Here is a 17,977-nt window from a genome sequence, read left to right as displayed (position 1 = left end):
ATTTGATATCTAGTTACCTACTAGTTTTGCCATGTAAACTGGTGGTTTCATCTTGGTTTGGATGAACATACAAATATAAATAAACAACAAGCTTTAATTATGAATCAATACATTACTAAAAAAAATACCGAATGCATAGGAACTGCTACACAAGTATAATAGAAACATGTGGAGCGTGGATGCTGGCACATGGTCAGTCATTGTTCAGCAGGTGCATCCAATAGTTAGCAGAGAAATTAAACTCTGATGTGTTTAAGAGACCTGATGAGTAACTTCCAAATGTCACACAGAATCATCCCTTGTTTCTGTTTAAGGTACCTTGTGAGTGGATTACCACTGTAGGCTCTTTCATGTTGTGGGAACAGTGTATCTTCTATGTATCCCATTCAATGTTCTGGTGAGTGTTGCAGAAATGGAATGCCAACCTTAAACTGTCCTCTCTGTTGTTGCTGACATCTCCAATATGTTCCTTTTGTCTTATTTGATTCTGATTCATAATCAAAGCATGTTGTTTATTTATATTTGTATGTTCATCCAAACCCAGGTGAAGCCACTTGTTTACATGGTGAAACTAGTAGGTAATTAGTAGTATCAAATCTTTATGACCAATAAACCCACTGTTAGTTATTCATATCCTTAACTTTAACAGGTATCCTGAACTTGCCCCCACTATACTAATGTAGATATATATATATATATACATTTACAGCCTTTTCTGAATGGGATTAACACAGAGTCAATGTCCTAGCATACTGAAATTGTTCTAAATGTCATGATGATCATTCAACACATCATTGGGTGGCTATTTCTAGTAAGCTGCCCACTAACCATACTTCATTTGCACATGCTAAACATTTCACAGCAATTTTACTTGTTTCTTCATCACTTAACTCAAATGAAGTATTGTTAAGGATCTGAGCTTATAAATTTTGGGAGCCAGAAAAATTCTGGAAATATATATGAAATATGACATATCTAGTCCATATGTCCTGGCAAACAGTGACCTTTGCTCCTCAATCAACAGGATATGTGTTTGAATCCTACTATTGCATAGATTTTTAAAAAAGCCTTTAGATGGGAGATGAATTTAAATGACTGGTGTAACTTACTGAAGTGACTTGAAAGAGCTCCATAGTTCAGTTTCTTGAGAAGGGATTCTAGTTGTTGTTTCCCCCCCCCCCCCCTCATGTCATTCTCACCTATGCAAGGAACTCAAGAGTTCTAGTTTTTAGTTTCTAGAACAGGAATCCTAGATTATCTTTCCCCCCATTTCCCATCATGTTGCTCTTGCCCATGAAAAGCTGTAAACTTTTCATGGACAGGAGTACCACATTAGATAGGTGAGCTAAGGGAATTTATTATTATTTTTTTTTAATATTTTTGTATTTTTTATGTATATAATCCAGAAATTCTACTCCCCAAACATAAAACTTTTTTCAAGATGCTTCAAGCCTTCAGTAAGCTAGATGGTGGTCTCACACTAGGCAACAAAATTCATCTCCCACCTAAAGACATTTACAAACATTCATAACCACAGTGGGATGTGAACCAATGACCTGTTGATTGGAGAGAGCCTGGTTGGCCAAGTGGTTACATCTGTACTCTTAGCATATGTAACCACTCTAAGCATATGTAACCAATGTTCTGTGGAAAGAATGCACAAATAAAATAAAATAAAATAAAAAATAAAATAAAAACATTAAGTAAATAAAATAAAACAATAATGAATAAATATAGTTAACCTTTAACACATTTGCAGGTATCACATTAGCAGATGAATGACTAATGGAAAATACTGTTTTTTAAATCTTAATTTAGCTGAAAAATTTCATTACATATTTCTCACCTGATTTCGTGTGTCTTTAATATTAAATACTAAACTCCTATATTTTGATTTGTATTTGGCATTCACATCCTTAAAGAGTTTAAAAAGTTCCTCTTCAATTTTATGTGTAATCTTACTGATCTGTTCTTCAGAATAAGTAATACCACCAGCATCTTTATAACTAAAAGGAGAGGGGGGGGGATAAAAAAAATGTTTACACACTTCACTGCAAAGTAGAGAAACATTAATTCAACAATAACATGAAATTTAATTACTGCATAACTGATGATTGCATATTGATAAATTATGAGAACCTAACTTGTTTTAACAAAGTGCAGGCAGAAAAATATTTGTATAGTTTCTTTCCCAAACCTTTTACAATTCTATGTGATAATTTTTTATTATTATTTAGCACCTCCAGGGAGTCCAAGTCTCATCGAGGGAAGGCAACTACTCCTACAACTCTCAACCACATCATCTACACCAATGCCATCTACTGTCCACCACCACCACTAGTATTTTTCACAGACAATCACAAACATCCATACCCATGGCAGGATTCGAACTCATAGCCTTTTGGCTGGAGAGCCTTCAGGCAGCCAGAGTGGTTAGCATATCCACTCTGGCTGCCTGAGTGGATATGCTAACCACTCAGGCAGCCAGACTGGTTGAGAACCTATTATAAGAAGGACATAAAATGTCCTTCTTATAATAGCTTCTTATAATACGTTGATCAAATTGGAGGTTCTTCTAAAAAGAAACTCATCTTCAACATCTTACTCAAAGATTTGGGACTATTACAACCTGGGAAGACACTATTAAATCTCTTCAGTGGATAACCTGATCTTCTTTTGGGCAATCTCACTATCCACATTCTTTTAAAATGCTTCATCCAACTATGTTTATATTTCTTTATTTTCTTTATTATTGCTTCTTAGCTTAATTCTTTCATTATTTTTCCATTTCTTTTATGATCAAATAGGGTGTACACACACACTGGTGTTTTTCCTCATATATTTTAGCTGCTATTAATCTTTCCTCATCTTTTTTTGTTTGCTTGTTTTTGTTTTATTGTACAACTTTCACTTCCATGTAGTAGTGCTAATATCACTTGTTATTATGCATGTATTATACTACTAGTGTGTATTATAAACTTTAAATGTTGTCTGTTTTTGTATCAGGTTAGGTTTATCACAGAATTTATTACATCAGTTATTTTTAGATTAAATTAAAGATGTCAAGAAATTATATTCTCATTTAATCCTTTATTCAAGTGTAAACAAAATTTACATGTTAAGTATCTTCATGACTAGGCTCTTGTATTTAGAGGCTAATGGCTTCACATCAATTGCCTTAGCATCCCATAATGCAAAGCACAGATCCTTTTGGGTGTGTGTGAAATTATTATTTTTCTTATTATTATTATTATTCTTATGGGCAACTCCAAGGAGTACTTAGACTCATCGAGGGAGGCCCTAAACATCATGTCCATCACAACTATTTGACATTCACACAGTATCTATCATACTTTGCCTTGAACTCATTCACTGTCATAGCACCCACAACAGACTCTGGCAGCTTATTCCACTCATTCACCACTCTAAAAATAAAAAACCAAGCTCTAATACCCTTACTAACCACACTCTTGCCCAGCTTCCATGGATGTCCCCTAGTCCTCCCACCACCAGTCCTGTTCTCAAAAATATCCTCTGAATTAATCCTATAGAACCCTTCAGCAATTTGAATGTCTCAATCATATCTCCCCTTTTCCACCTATCAACCAATTTCTGCAACCAACAAATCTTCAACCTGTTTTCATAAGGTTCATTCCATAGACCTGCTATCATCTTGGTCAGTAGCTTCTGGATCCTCACAACCTCCTCCCCATCAAGAAGAAACCTAGGTGACCAGATCTGGGCACAGTAGTGGAGATGGGGTCTTATCACGACTCGATACAGAGGAACAATAACTTGCTTATCTCTGCTCGTCAAAGTATTCTTCAGCATCCAAGTGATTTAATGAGCTGATTTAGCCACTTTTGCAATGTGCCCCCTAAACTTCAACTCCCTATCCACCAACACTCCGAAGTCCCTGGCCTCATCAATCTCCTGGAGTACAGTAACACCACTATGATATACTGCTGCTAATCTTTTCATCCCAAAATGCATAACCTTACATTTTGCCACATTAAATTGACATCCATTCTCCTTAGCAGAGACCTCCAATCTATCCAAATCATCCTGCAAAATTTTGACATCTTCTGCATTCACTATTGCCCTACCCAACTTTGCATCATCAGCGAACAAATGAACCGTTCCTCTCAGTTCCTTCCCTATATCATTAATGAACAAATTAAACAGCAGTGCTCCAAGAACAGAACCCTGTGGCACACCACTAGTCACAGGCCGTCTTTTGGACTCTACTCCTGAGTAAACTACTCTCTGGTATCTCTCCATCAACCACCCTCCTATCCATCTCGCCAACCCTATATCCATTCCCATATATTGCAGTTTATGGATTGAATTCCATGTGGTATCCTGTCAAAGGCCTTAGCCAGGTCCAGCAGTATCACTGTAAACCCTTTACCCTTATCCAGTTCAGCCGTCACTGTGTTATAAAACATGCTGTCCCCCATACAGTATCTCATTTTCATCAATCCATTCCTGTATTTTTCCCTTGACTACTTTCTCCAAGACCTTGACAACGACTTCTGATATGCTGATCAGTCGGTAATTTACAACAGTAGTCTTGGATCCTCCTTTATGCAGTGGAACTATTTCTCCCCCCTTCGGGACTAAACCAGACTCGAGACTCAGATTAAACAATATGATCAAGGACACTGACAATTCTTTAGCTGCTTCACGTAAGACCTGTGCTGGTGTACCATCCAATCCCACATTTACCATGCATTATGGAAAAGGCCACTACCCAGAGCAGTTTCAACTTTGTTGAGATATGTTTAAGCAAAGGAATACCTCTCCAAAAACTCTGAGTGATCTACAAGATTATATCATATAAGTATATCATTCAGGTGGTGATCTTTGCAGTTAATGAAGTGACAGAGACTGATTTGAAAATTGAAGTAGATGAACTGATGGTACTCAGTATATTGAAAAATATCAATGTGAATACAGCAGTAGTCCTGGACAGTATGTCAGCTCATGCATATGCAAGTGAACTGGTAGTGTTTCTGATGAAGTTGTTCAATCTAAGTCACAGCTCTGGAAAGGTTGCAAGAAAATGGGAAGAGGGCAAGATAGTTCTATTACATAAAGGTGGCTCTAATATGTAATTTATAAGTAGCAAATTACAGGCCAATTAACACCTCTGCAGTGGTGGTTAAAATACTGGAAAAGTTGATTAAAAGTAAAATTCAGGAATGGATGGACAGGAATATGATACTCTATAGGGGCAGCATGGCTCTATAAAAGGCAGGTCCTCCCTCACTAATTTATTCACATTTCATAATACTGTGACAGAAGTATTATGAAATGTGAATTTCATAATACTACTACACTATGATACTGCTGGACTTCATAAAGGCATTTGACAATAAGTTGAAGCAAATGGGAATGAATATGAGAGGTTGGTGGCATGGATAGGTGAATGGCTGATAGACAGACATCAGAGGATAGTGTATGGTTGAGTGGAATCAAGGCGAATGAAGGTGACTATTAGAGTGTTCCACGGTTCTGTACTAGGACCACTGCTCTTTAATTTGTACATTAATGATATAGTGGAAGATTTGAAGAGGGGATATTGAGTTGTTTGCTGATGATGCAAAACTAGGGAAGACAATATCTGATAAAGATAATGTAGATATCTTACAGGATGATTTAAATAATTTGGCAGTGCAGACTAAGTTCTCTACTTGGAGAGTAGTAAATGAGTGGAATGAATTGTCAGAGGTGGTTGTGAGTGCCCAAAAGGAGAGTGTATTGATATGTATTGTGCTAATGGTCTCCCATGATGAGCCTTTTGACTCAATGTAATTTCCAAATAAATACTAATAATATAAAATAATAATAATAACAGAATCATGCATCAGCTTGGTTTGAGGTATATACAATAACAGGAGCAGGCATGGTTTAGACAGAAAGAGTATCTGACTCCATTAAAACCCTAGCTATTCTGCAATTGCTGTTACAGGGTAAAGAGGAAACCCATATAGAAACTTCGAAATATCCACACACACACACACACACACACACACACACACACACACACACACACACACACACACACACATTCTCTGGTGTTCAAAACCTAAGGACAAACACTATTTCTGAAGACTATAACTGCAAATTCAGATGAAAAAGCTCGTGGCAATTTGTATAACTGATGATTTCGAGCAGAAAGTGAGTTCACACTCAAATTTTCAAATCGCGTGCAAAAGGGTCATGTGGTAGCACTCAATGGGATAAAAAACAAAAGGCTATGCTAAGTGAAATGTGTTTGAAGGAAGCGCTTTTGGTGAAGGAATAAAGTTACAAACTTGGATATCTTATAATGTCTCAAAGACATCATCTAGATGATTTCACATGGGGAAGAATTATTGGAAAGTTTGAAGAATGCCACAGAAAGATATTGCCAGAGATATTGGATCTCACATAGCATTGTATCCAGGCAGCATTTGAAACCAATGGAATGTGTTACAGACATTTGGTAAGAGGTCACCCTCACTCCTCTACCATGGAGCACGAAGACAGATTTTTGATTACAGCAGCAAAATGTAATCGATGCACAATGGCAAGTCAGCTTCAAAACTGCCTATTAGGTGACAAGAATGCAGCAATTGTTAGTAGGGTGGACAGTACCGAAGATAGGATGGAAAACGATGTTATTAATGTCGAACGTGTCGCTGAGAAAATAGAGAAGACCAAAATCGACATTAATAAAGAAATAGCAAGCTTGAATGTTATCTTTCGCACAACAAAGCATGAAACTGAAAAATTGCAGAAGAGTCAAGAGATTAGCAGGGCTGAAAAGAGAAGGAAGCAGGTAGCCCTCAGTAATAATAAAGACCGAGTCAACAAACAAGAAAAAATAAATAAATAAGAAGAAAATTATGTATGGATACTCAATGATCAGTCAGGGAGTAAGCGTGACAAAATCATGTTTTTGGGATGCAAAAATTCACGATATTAGCTATGCATCCAGATGCAAAAAGTTAAGTCGAAGGAAATGATTGTCTTGGTTGGCACAAATGATTTGAGAGTTGAGAAGTATGAGGGAGAATGTAAAGGAGTTGTTAGAAGAGGCAAAACTGAAGAGCAAAAAGGTGAAAATTGTAAGTCTCCTACTATGCCATGATAGATGCGAATTGAGGAGGAGGGTGTTGGTATTCAGTGAATCTATATGCAGATCGTGCAGGAGGAATGATGTGGGATTTGTTGATCTGTGTTTGATGGAAAGAAGGATTTGTGAAATGCTGATGGACTGCATTTAAATAGTTTTGGTGTTAGGTGTATGGAGACAGAGAGTTTTGTTCACTGAACACGATGAAGTAAATATTCAGGAAAACTTAAGCAATTAGGGTGGAAGCAAGTGATGTGAAGGCACCCATGAACAGAATGAGTGGGAGAAAGGTGAAGTGTGGGATCTAGTCTTTCAAGCAAAAATATTGAATAGGTTAGTCAATTCAAAAAGTAACAGTGTGTGGGGGCCTAAAGGGATACTGCAATTTCTATATACTAATGCCAGAATTATAAGAAACAACAGGGAGGAGTTTTTGGCACTGGATAGTGCAACCTCACCAAAACTTACGGGCTTTAGTGAGACTTGGCTAACAGCAGACGATGCAGTTACAGGAATAGAATGTGAAGGGTTTAGTATTTTCAGGAAAGATAGAGAAGATAGAATTGGCAGAGGGATACTGCTGATGGTAGTGAATGAACTGCAGCCAAAAAGAATAGGAAATAGGTGGGAGGGTGGCTGTTCATTTGAAGCAGTTTGGTATGAGATTAAGGCCAGTAACACAAAATATACAGTTAGTTGTTGCTATAATGCAAGGTGGTTCCATAGATGATCTGGAACACAGACATCGGCAAATTAGTACAATGAGTACAGGACAAGTGATTATTACGGAGGACTTCAACTATGGAGAAATAGGAAGCAAGAAAGATAGATTGCATGGCAGGAAGGAAATATAATTTATACACCTACTGAGAGATAATTACTTGAGGCAGCATGTGATGGATGGGACTAGGTGTGTGAGAGTACTGGACCTGGTCAATGGATCAGAAAAGCTATCCATAATCAATGTGACCACATTGTCTCCGACCATGCAGTCTCGACTTGGAAGATTATACAACATGAGGAATATTTTTAGGAACAAGCTTAAATCTGTGCCATGGTACAAGACACTGCAGGGTAAAGATGTTAGTAGTGAATGGGAGATTGTTAAAGGTCATCTAGAAGAAGCAATACTTAAGTTAAGAGGGTTAATCAGGTAGGAGTGATGGATGAGTGATATCTTTAAGTACAAGCTGCAGAAGAAGAAAATATTGTGGAGGGTATATAAAGAGAAAGGTGACCAGCATCACAAGGAAGGCAAAATCTGAATATAGGAAGAATCTAGCTGAGTAGGCCAAAGGAAATCCCAAATAGTTCTTTCATTATGTGGCAAGTAAGAGGAAGAATGACTATGGAAGATTAACCTTAATGAGTGATGGTGGTCACGAGGCAACAGTTGAATTACTGAGTGACACTTTGCAAGGGTATATCATCCTAGTGAGGTTACTGCTTTAACATATGTGACAGATACTAATGTGGGAAGAGAGATAGATGAATTGGAGGTTTTTAGACTATTGCAGAATCTGAATGTAAATACAGCTGTGGGATTAGATAGGATATCACCTTGGGTTTTGTGAGAATGTGCAAGGGAACTGGCAATGCCTCTGACTGGGCTCTTTAATTTAAGTCTCAGCTCCGGTAGAGTTCCAAGGGAGTGGAAAGAGGGAAAAATAATTCCCTTGCATAAGGGAGATTCTAAGACTGCAACAGCAAATAAGATTGATATAGATCAATCAATATCTCAGGTGTGGTGGTAAAAGTACTAGGAAAATTGGTTAAAAAGAGAATTCAAGAATGGATGGATAAAAATATGATACTGTATGAGGGGGACACCATGGCTTTGAGAAGGGCTGGTCAGGCCTTATTAATTTACTAACTTTTTATAATAGAGTATCAGTTGAGTTGGATAAAGAAAATGGCTATACGGTGATTCTGCTGGATTTTGCAAAGACATTTGACAGAATACCACATGGAACTCTGTTATGCAAATGAGAACAAATGGGGATGGATATGACACTGGTTAAGTAGATAAGAGGGTGGCTGCTGGACAGATTATCAATAAGTGGTATATGGAGTTGCAGAATTGAGGCAAAAACAGGTGACTAGTGGTGTGCCACAAGGTTAAGTGCTGGGACCATTGTTGTTTAATTTGTACATAAATGATATAGGAAATAACCTGAAAGGAAAGATTCAGTTGTTCACTGATGATGTGAAAATTAGGTAGAGTAATAGTCAATCAAGGCGATGTGGAGAGCTTGCAAGACAATTTAATTAGGCTGTCAGTATGGGCAAAAGTTAATGAGTGGAGAAATGTCAAGTCATCATTTTGGGATAAATAGATTACAAGCCATCTATTACATTGATGGCATTGTACTCCACAAAATAGAGGAAGCTAGAGATTTAGGGGTGGTGGCAGATACATAGTTAAAGTTTAGAGGACATATTGCTAAGGTTGCTAAGGTTGCTCATAAGATTACTTGGCTATTGAAGAACACACTAACAAGTAGAGATAAGGAAGTTGTTATTCCTCTTTATAAGGTCTTGATATGTCCACATCTGGATTACTGTGCTCAAGTCTCATCTCCTGGGTTTCTTCAGGATGTGCAAGTGGAGGAGAAGATTCAGAGGTGAGTGACCAAGATGGTGAGAGGTCTGTGGAATGTTCTCAATGAAAGACAAAGTGAGTGTGTGTGTGTGTGTGTGTGAACTGCAGAAGCTAGTTGAGAGGAGAAAGAGGAGATATGATAGAAGCATTTAAGTTGCTTAATGGATTTTATACGATTGATGTAGGGGAAATGTTTCAGCACTTGGCTGGAGGGGCCAGAACAACGGTCATTGCTGGAAGTTGAATAAAGGTGTGGCTAGTAGAGGTGTGAGGACTAGATTTTTTTTCCTTGGAGAGATGTGAATGAGCGGAATGGATTGCCAGAGTCAGTTGTTGTCGAGTCCACTGAATAGCTTCTAGATATGACCGTGAATCTGTACAACTGCTTTGGCAATCTCTTGAACTTTGATGGAGAAGAGTTTTCTGTAGGGTTATTGTCAATTTTCTGTAGAGCAGCAGCAATTGTAACAAGATTAGATATGGGTGAGTGTTAGTTCAACCCCTGGACAGTTCTTGCAGTTTAATAACTTCTAGTACCATTCAGATTAATTTCATGCCTTTAAAGTGTTCCGTCCTTGGCCTGGTGATGAGTGTGGTTATTTTTCTCTATTCTTTCTCTATTTTTATTTATTTTGCTGATTTCATTCTTCTTCTTGATAGTTTGTTTTACCAGTCTTATTTTTGCACAGAGTTTGCATCAGTTAGTGATAGTGGATGTGATTTTTGAGGTAAGCATCTTGCTTCATTGGCTAATCTGTCTGCTCTCTCACTGCCTTCAATATTTACATGAGCTGGTATCCATTCCAGTGTACAGTTCTTATTTTTCAAATTTAAAGTTCTTAGTTGTTCATGAATTTTCTGTATGAGTTTTGTTTTTCCATTTTTTAATTCTTCAAGTGCAGGTTTTGAGTCACTGTAGATGGTTATTCCTTCTGTAATATTTATTACTGGATTAGAGAGATAGAACATGAGAGCTGCTTGTATGGCTATTAATTCACAAGTGAAGTTTGAAGCTATTTTGCCAGCTGTGGTTTTGGTTTGCATTTCCTCACCTCCAGGTAGTTATAAAAAAACCCTTCTCCTCCTTAGTTGAGTGTTTCATCAGATGATCCACCAGTGCAGGCAATGACATGGTTTAGATTATTTAAGTGGTGTGTAGTGTCAAGTCCTTTTCTTTTATTTACATGCTGTGAATCCTTTTTTTGAACATGGTTCTAGGAGATTTGAGTTTATCAAATCTCCTAGAACCATGTTCAAAAAAAGGAGTTTTTTGGTAGAATAGCAGAAAGGAATGGCTCTTTGCTTACTTCAATGGACAGGTGGTCAAAGTCGATCTGTTTTCTAATTTCAAATTGTATTGTAAAGTGGATGATCTATTTAGTCTAGATTTATTTGTCCAGGCATCGAAATGATGTGATCCTGTTGTTGGCTCCTGATTCTGTTAGTGAATTTAACTGTGGAGAGTTTTCTTCTGTCTTCAAGTATGTGAAGCCACAATATGTTGAGCTTTTAAATTATTTGTGGATGAGACTGCACCTATAATAATTTTTGCTGCTCTTGATTGTACTCTTTCAAGCTTTTCTTTTGAGCTAGTGGAAGCTGGGCCCAGATTGCTGAGGTATATTCTATAGTGGGTCATATGAGTGCTGTATATGTAGTTTTCAGTGTCTTCGGTTTTGCACCCCACTTTGTTCCACACAGCTTTTTCATGATATTAAGCTTTTTAAGAGCTTTATTAGATATATTTGTGATATGGTTTGTAAATCTTAGTTCTGTATCTGGGGTTAGGCATAAGTATTTGGCAAAATATTTATTTTGATTTGTTTTTTCTGGGTTTATCTTTAATTTAAATTCCTTTGCCCATCTTTCTAACCTTTTTATTGATTTATTTAGGACGTTTTCAGATTGTTGAGGATTACTGCTTGTGTGCCAGATTGCTATATCATCTGCATAGCAAGTTATTTTTGTGTCATTTATTACGTGAGAATGAATATTGTTCATATAGATGAGAAATAGAAGCGAGCTTAGAACAGAAATGTGTGGGATTCCAGCCCAAGTTCGATGTATGTTGGAAGAAGTTCCATTAACTTTTACTTTAATTTTTCTTCCTTTCATGAAATCTGAAACCCAAATTAATGCATTCCCCCTTATTCCAGTATCGTATGCAATTTTTAATAACTTTTGTCTCCATGCACAATCGAAGACAGCTGTAAGATCTAAGAAAATTGCTGTTTTCTTTGGTGGTTTTTCTTGAAAGCCTATGATTGATTGGCGAAAATAAAATAATTGATCTTCTGTATGTGTTGGGACCTGCACTGTTTGGTAGAAGTTGATCTTGTTATTTTCTAAGAGCCAATTCTAAAGTCTAGTATGTATTATTCTTTCGTTTACTTTGCAGAGCGTACTAGTTAAAGCTATTGGTCTGCAGCTTTTACAGTCAGTAGGGTTTTTGTTATGTTTTAGTAAGGGTATAATGTCTGATGTTTTCCAGATTTTTGGCAGTTTGCCTGCATTCCAGGAAGTGTCTTCAGAAGTCGGGTTTTGGCTTTTACTCCCATGTTTTTAATCATATTTCCTAAGATAAGATCAATACCGGGTGATTTGTCAGGGTCAATTTGACTAATTGCTGTTTCTAATTCTATCGTTGTGGGGTCCTGAGTAAAGATGTCTTCAGAAGGATAGGTTCTGAGTTGTGTTAGTAGATGTTTTGCAATTTTCCTGCACCTTTTGTCTTCGTTGTTGTATTGCAGTTTGCTTACTTTTGAGTAATGTTTGGCTAGAATATTTGCCATCCGTTTCTTTGTTGCTGCTGAATTATTTCCCGAGGAAATTGTGCTTGAAGAGTGATCAGTATCCGTGAGTGTTGTGTTGTTTAATAATCTGATGATATTCCAGTGTTGTGAGTCTTTTCTTGGATCTAGTTTGTTGCAGAATTCTTCCCACTTTTCTTGTTTGCAGTTTGAAATTTCATCTTCAATTTTTGGATTAATTCTATTAACTTCTTTCTGTTTTCTTCTGTATTATTTTGTTTTAACTATTCGTTGATAATGTCTCTTTCGTTCTTGACTACTGCCAGAATGATCTGGTCTGTCTTTCCTTAGTGTTGAATAGCCTTTGAAGTTTCAGATTCTGATTTAGTTTTGTTTGTTGTAGACATGCAATGTGGATGTTATGTTTGTATAAAATGTTTTTAAGCTCTTCCATCTTTTTTTTGAGTGCCATTGATGTTAAGCTGCAGTATGTTGAGAGTCCTTGTAGCATATTTCTCATCGAGATCCTGGAATGCAGTTCTCGACGCATCGGCTTCCCCAGACGCAGTAGCATGATTCTGATCAAAACAGATGCTCTTCATGGAATTGGGTGCGCCAGAGCTCTGCTAGCTAGCAATTTTCAGGGTTCTCTGCAGGCCTTCACAGCTACCGTATCGGCTCTGGGCCCTCGAAGTCCACACTGTGCTTCACCCTACAAGGCAATCCACTACTTCCACCTTGCACATGGGCAAATGCCTAAGATGTGGGGTTGGACTTCTGCAAGATCAGAGTCAGTTGTGAGTGCTTTGTCTGATAATAGGTTCAAGGAGAGGTATGATAGATTTGTGGATAGTTTCGATGTCCCATGACGAGTCTTCGGACTCCATGGAGGTGCCGTTACAATAATAACAATAATAATAATATAGTTGTAGAAAGTTTACTGACTGTGGTTGGGGCAGCATATTATATATATACACCATCTTCCAATAATTATCCAGACACTTTAGCAATTTATAATTGATACCAGCAGGCAAACCCTAATATCAGGTATGTCCACCTTTGGTTTTGATCACTGCTTTTACCCTTTTCACCAATGGCAGACATCAGGTGGAATTTGTCTCCATTCCTCCATCAAACCAGCATTGAGTTCAACGATAGATTGAGGATGTGCTGCTCTAGACCTCAATTGCTGCTCCAATTTGTCTTCCAGGTGTTAGATGGGGTTGAGGTCAGGACTTTGCATCGGGCAGTCGTTTAACACCCATCTCTTTATACCCATAACAGCTACAGCTTTGTGACATGGGGCATTGTCTTGATAGCAACACAAGTCTGGTCCATAAAAACTCTCCATAGTGTAGGCAGTGCCTGATTGTCCAGAATATCAAGGTACTGAGCTGCCTTAATGGAACCATGGACAACGACCAGTGGTCCCACTCCAAACCAGCCAAATACACCCTACACCATTACTCCACCACCACCACCTAATTTCACTGTGGATACAAACACACTGTGGTAACAAGCATTCACCAGGCTTCTTCCACACTCACACCCTGCCATCAAACTGGAAACAGGTGAACCTTGATTCATCGCTCCAGAGAGTACCATTTTTCCACTGGTCAATTGTCCAGTTCACATGCTCTTTGCACCAGGCCAAACGAGCCTTTTCGTCATTGTGATGTTCAGCTTGTGTGTCACTGCTCTTCTGTGGTAATCCAGTAAATGGAGTTCTTTTCATACAGTATTAGTGCTCAGTATGGTGTTACTGGTGCTCTGGAACTCATCACAGATGGTCTGTGCCAATTGCAGCTGGTTTTTGATGGCCATCCATTTTAACACCCTCCTGTCCTTGTCGGTCGTTTTTGGCTGCTGCCCTGGTGTTTTCCTGCATTAGCATTGGGAGCATCCAAAATCAACCTACCGCTGATTTTGGATGCTCCAATTGAGCGGCAATGGCACATATAGACATGCCACCAATGTCACAGCCCACGATGACACCTCTCTCTCTCTCTCTCTCTCTCTCTCTAAGTTATTGAGTTCACAATGTGTTGGATACCATCTGTATTCAACTGCTACGATGAAATACGGTTTCCTACTATCTGTACACTGTTTATGTTATTAACAAACCTGGAATGTTCCATAACCTCAAATAACATGGATGTCTGGACAATTATTGGTAAATAGTGTATATTAGGAATGTTTTAAATTATCACAAAGTAGTTAATGGAATTAGATCTCAATTCTTAGCATTTTGTCAAAGATGATTATGATTTTACAATCATGAGCATGTGTTCTCAATACGATAGTTTTGTTTGAAAGATAAGATTTTCCAGGAGGGAAGGAAAAAACCATCTGCAATATTTTCTTTCCAATTAACTAAGTTATCTCAACTTCAGCAACCAAAGACTTAGAAAATTCTTATTTTCCCAGATGCAATTTCAATCCTAGTCTTTTTCAAATGAGTCTCTGACTCCATGAAGGTTCAATAATAATAATAATAATAAATACCACAAAGACAAATATCTTGTATTATAGTACTGTAACCCATATAAGATTCCATTACTGTTATCATCTATAACAGTGGTGTTCAACCTTTTTTACTACGCAAGCTACTTTTCTATAATAAGTTATTCGGTGATCTACTCTCTTATATAAAAGTTATTCAGCGATCTACTCTCTTTTATAGATCACGTTCCCCCAACCTGATATCTTATTAAGCACAAATAAACAACTAAAATAACCAACTGGAAAATAAATACACAACTAAAAACTTTGTGTATTTAAAAATTTATTTATCACTTTTGATTATTTTAATCCAACAAAAATAAAAAAAAATATATTGGAATAAAATATTTATTTCTCTATTTTGGAAAACCAAACTTAGAAAAATCAACAGATTGATTACAAACTCACAAGTTACAGGAATGCTGGTTGATTAAAAAGAAAAAAAAAAGTGATTGTGAAATTTGGCATTGATTGGACCTCGCAATATTTTCATAGTCAAGTTGATATGAAGAAGTGGCCAATCGCATCCAAATGATCATTTGTATTTTGGTTTCTTAATTGATTTTCTATGACAGTCATATAATATTTGAAAAAGCGGATTCTGACAAGTATGTCGATCCGAAACACGACAGAATTTTTCGCGCAATATCAGTTAATATTGGGAATTTTTCATGTGCATACTTACAAATGACTTCATTGTTTATTGATTTTAAATGTAAACTATTCTGAATGTTTATTATCTCAAGTTCTACTTCAGCTTGGTTTATATCAAACAGCCCACTAATTTTATTTGAAATTTCTGTGATGTTCAAGTTTTCTTGAAATGGATTATTGATAAAAGATACAATCATTTCAGTTTTATTAAAATCTTTAAATCTTGAATTTATTTCTTCCTCAACTAATTCTATTTCATGATTAAATTCTTTTAAATCATAGTGAAGCATTTCTTGATTTTGTTCAAAAAATTTTAATAAGTATGGGAGATGTCTAAATTGGCGGTCATTTATATTTTTCTTTAATAAAAGTAAGTATTGTTGGAAAGTTTTTATTGAACTTAATATGTCAATTAAATTTTTATCTCTACCTTGTAACTCTAAATTTAAATTGTGGATAAATATCTCATTTCTCATCAAGAAAATTTTTTCTATTGCTAATTAATACAAGAAATCTTTCTAAAAATTGACTTCTGCTGAGCCAGCGAACATTATCGTACAACAGAAGTTCCCTATCATCATCTGCCTGAAATTTAAATAACCACCGTTGCAGGACTTTTCCTCAAACAGAATTTACAATTTTAAATGTAATATCCAAAACATCTTTTGTGTTTAATCTTTTTACTACACAGTACTTGCTGGTGAATAATACAGTGGTACGTTAAAAAATCTGGATATTTGTCATCGTTTTTACATAATGAAATGAAGCCTGATTTATTACCTATCATCAGTAGCAATAGACACAAGTTTAAAAAGCGGAAGTTTGTGCTGTTTCACAACTTCATCAAATGCCGAAAAAATGTTTTCTCCCCTAGTCCTTCCCAATAATGGTATAATTTTCAAAAGTTCTTCTTTACTTGAATAATCTTAAAATACCATGCGAATAAATACCATTAACTGAGCAATATCAGTGAAGTCGTTTGATTCATCAAATTTCCAGATCAGGTTAATGTCTGACATTAACCTGGTCTGGAAACTTTTCTCCGGCAATTGGAACTCTTCCTTTCGGCAATTTGAAATGTTGTCTGCGGCCCCAGAAGTAGTCTCTCTCTAGCGACGTCTTGAACCGAGAAGCTCCTTTCTGGAAGCGGAAACTCCTCTCTCAAACAACGTGGATCTGGGCAGTCTCTCTGACAGCGACTCTCGACCGGGCGGCCTCCTCTCAGACAGCAATTCTGGAACCGGTACCCCTTCTGCTTGCTTCAGTCCCTTTTTATTAGGCCTCCTCTGAGACCTCGCATGAAGTTTGGCAACCCAAAGAATCAGTATGAGTCTTTCATCTTAAGTTTCAATTCAGCACACCTTTTGTTCTCCTCCGCTTTCTTTTGATTGTAAGTTGCCGGCCATCGGAAAGTTGTTTAAACTCTTTCTGACTGACTTCGCAGATGTTTACACTTAGAGCCTGCAAGCCTTTCTCATACATACAAGTTTCAATAACAATCTTTCTAATGCCGCCATGTACAGCTTCGGTGACAAAAACATTGCCTTTGTTTTTAACACTCTAACATAGTCCTATTAAAGCAGTATAATTAATACAGTTAGCTTCAAAAGAGTTATTTACAAAAACATCTAATACAAACTATACTGAGACAAACAAAGTTTATTTTTTTACAATATTCACATGGGACTTAACCTAAGTAAAAAATCGATGTAATGTGCTTTGGAATATTTAAGCTACAATCAAGTTTTTACACTTTGTTTATAATCGTATTCACTCGGCTCGCTGTTTGACTTCCACTGATCCAAATTAATTCATTTACCAGGACTTATAAAAAAATTACTGATTTGACAATTTTTACGAAAAATAAATAAACAACAGTAATACACTTAAAGCGAATTAAAAATAATACAAAATAATGATAAATAAAATATTATGTTTCCAGTTTTAATTAAATTTGTAAGTAAGGAGGAATGCACAAGAGATCGACCAAAAATGGCTCCGCAATCGACGTGTTGAACACCCCTGATCTATAATATACTTAAGCATATGCTAAAAGAAGTTGGTTAATGAAATTATATTTGAGTAGGGATTTTTTTTTAAACATAATCGCAGCTTATTTTTTATGAAATAAGCCAAGATTATGTTTTGAATTTTACATGTATGGAAACTAATTAGGATGCCATACAGATCTTCAGTAGCTGAAAGTCTTGAAGTCTGACTGCTCAAGAAGTAAGGCCTGTCAAATGTCATGGAGGAAGTGGAAGAAAAGAGCTTGGATGTGAGCGAAAATATGAATATATAGTACTAATGTACAGTACCTATTCACAGTATACTGTAATGTAACCC

At 36.8% G+C, this 17,977-nt stretch overlaps 1 protein-coding gene across 8 annotated transcripts in view; it reads right to left on the bottom strand.

The window, feature by feature from the left end:
- pps (protein partner of snf) overlaps nucleotides 1-17,977 on the bottom strand; it is a 553,267-nt gene that overhangs the window by 222,300 nt on the left and 312,990 nt on the right. For all 8 annotated transcript variants that reach the window (XM_090406767.1, XM_090406772.1, XM_090406773.1 and 5 more), the window contains one exon: nucleotides 1,847-2,006. In XM_090406767.1, coding sequence (XP_090262893.1) covers nucleotides 1,847-2,006 — 160 coding nt within the window. The remainder of the gene's footprint in view (nucleotides 1-1,846; nucleotides 2,007-17,977) is intronic.

Source organism: Typopeltis vanoorti, chromosome 17, assembly GCF_054136105.1.
Source record: "Typopeltis vanoorti isolate ZY-2024b chromosome 17, IOZ_Tvanoo_1.0, whole genome shotgun sequence".
NCBI lineage: Eukaryota > Metazoa > Arthropoda > Arachnida > Uropygi > Thelyphonidae > Typopeltis > Typopeltis vanoorti.
The sequence above is the reverse complement of the archived record's forward strand: the minus strand, read 5'-3'. Positions and strand labels throughout refer to the sequence as shown.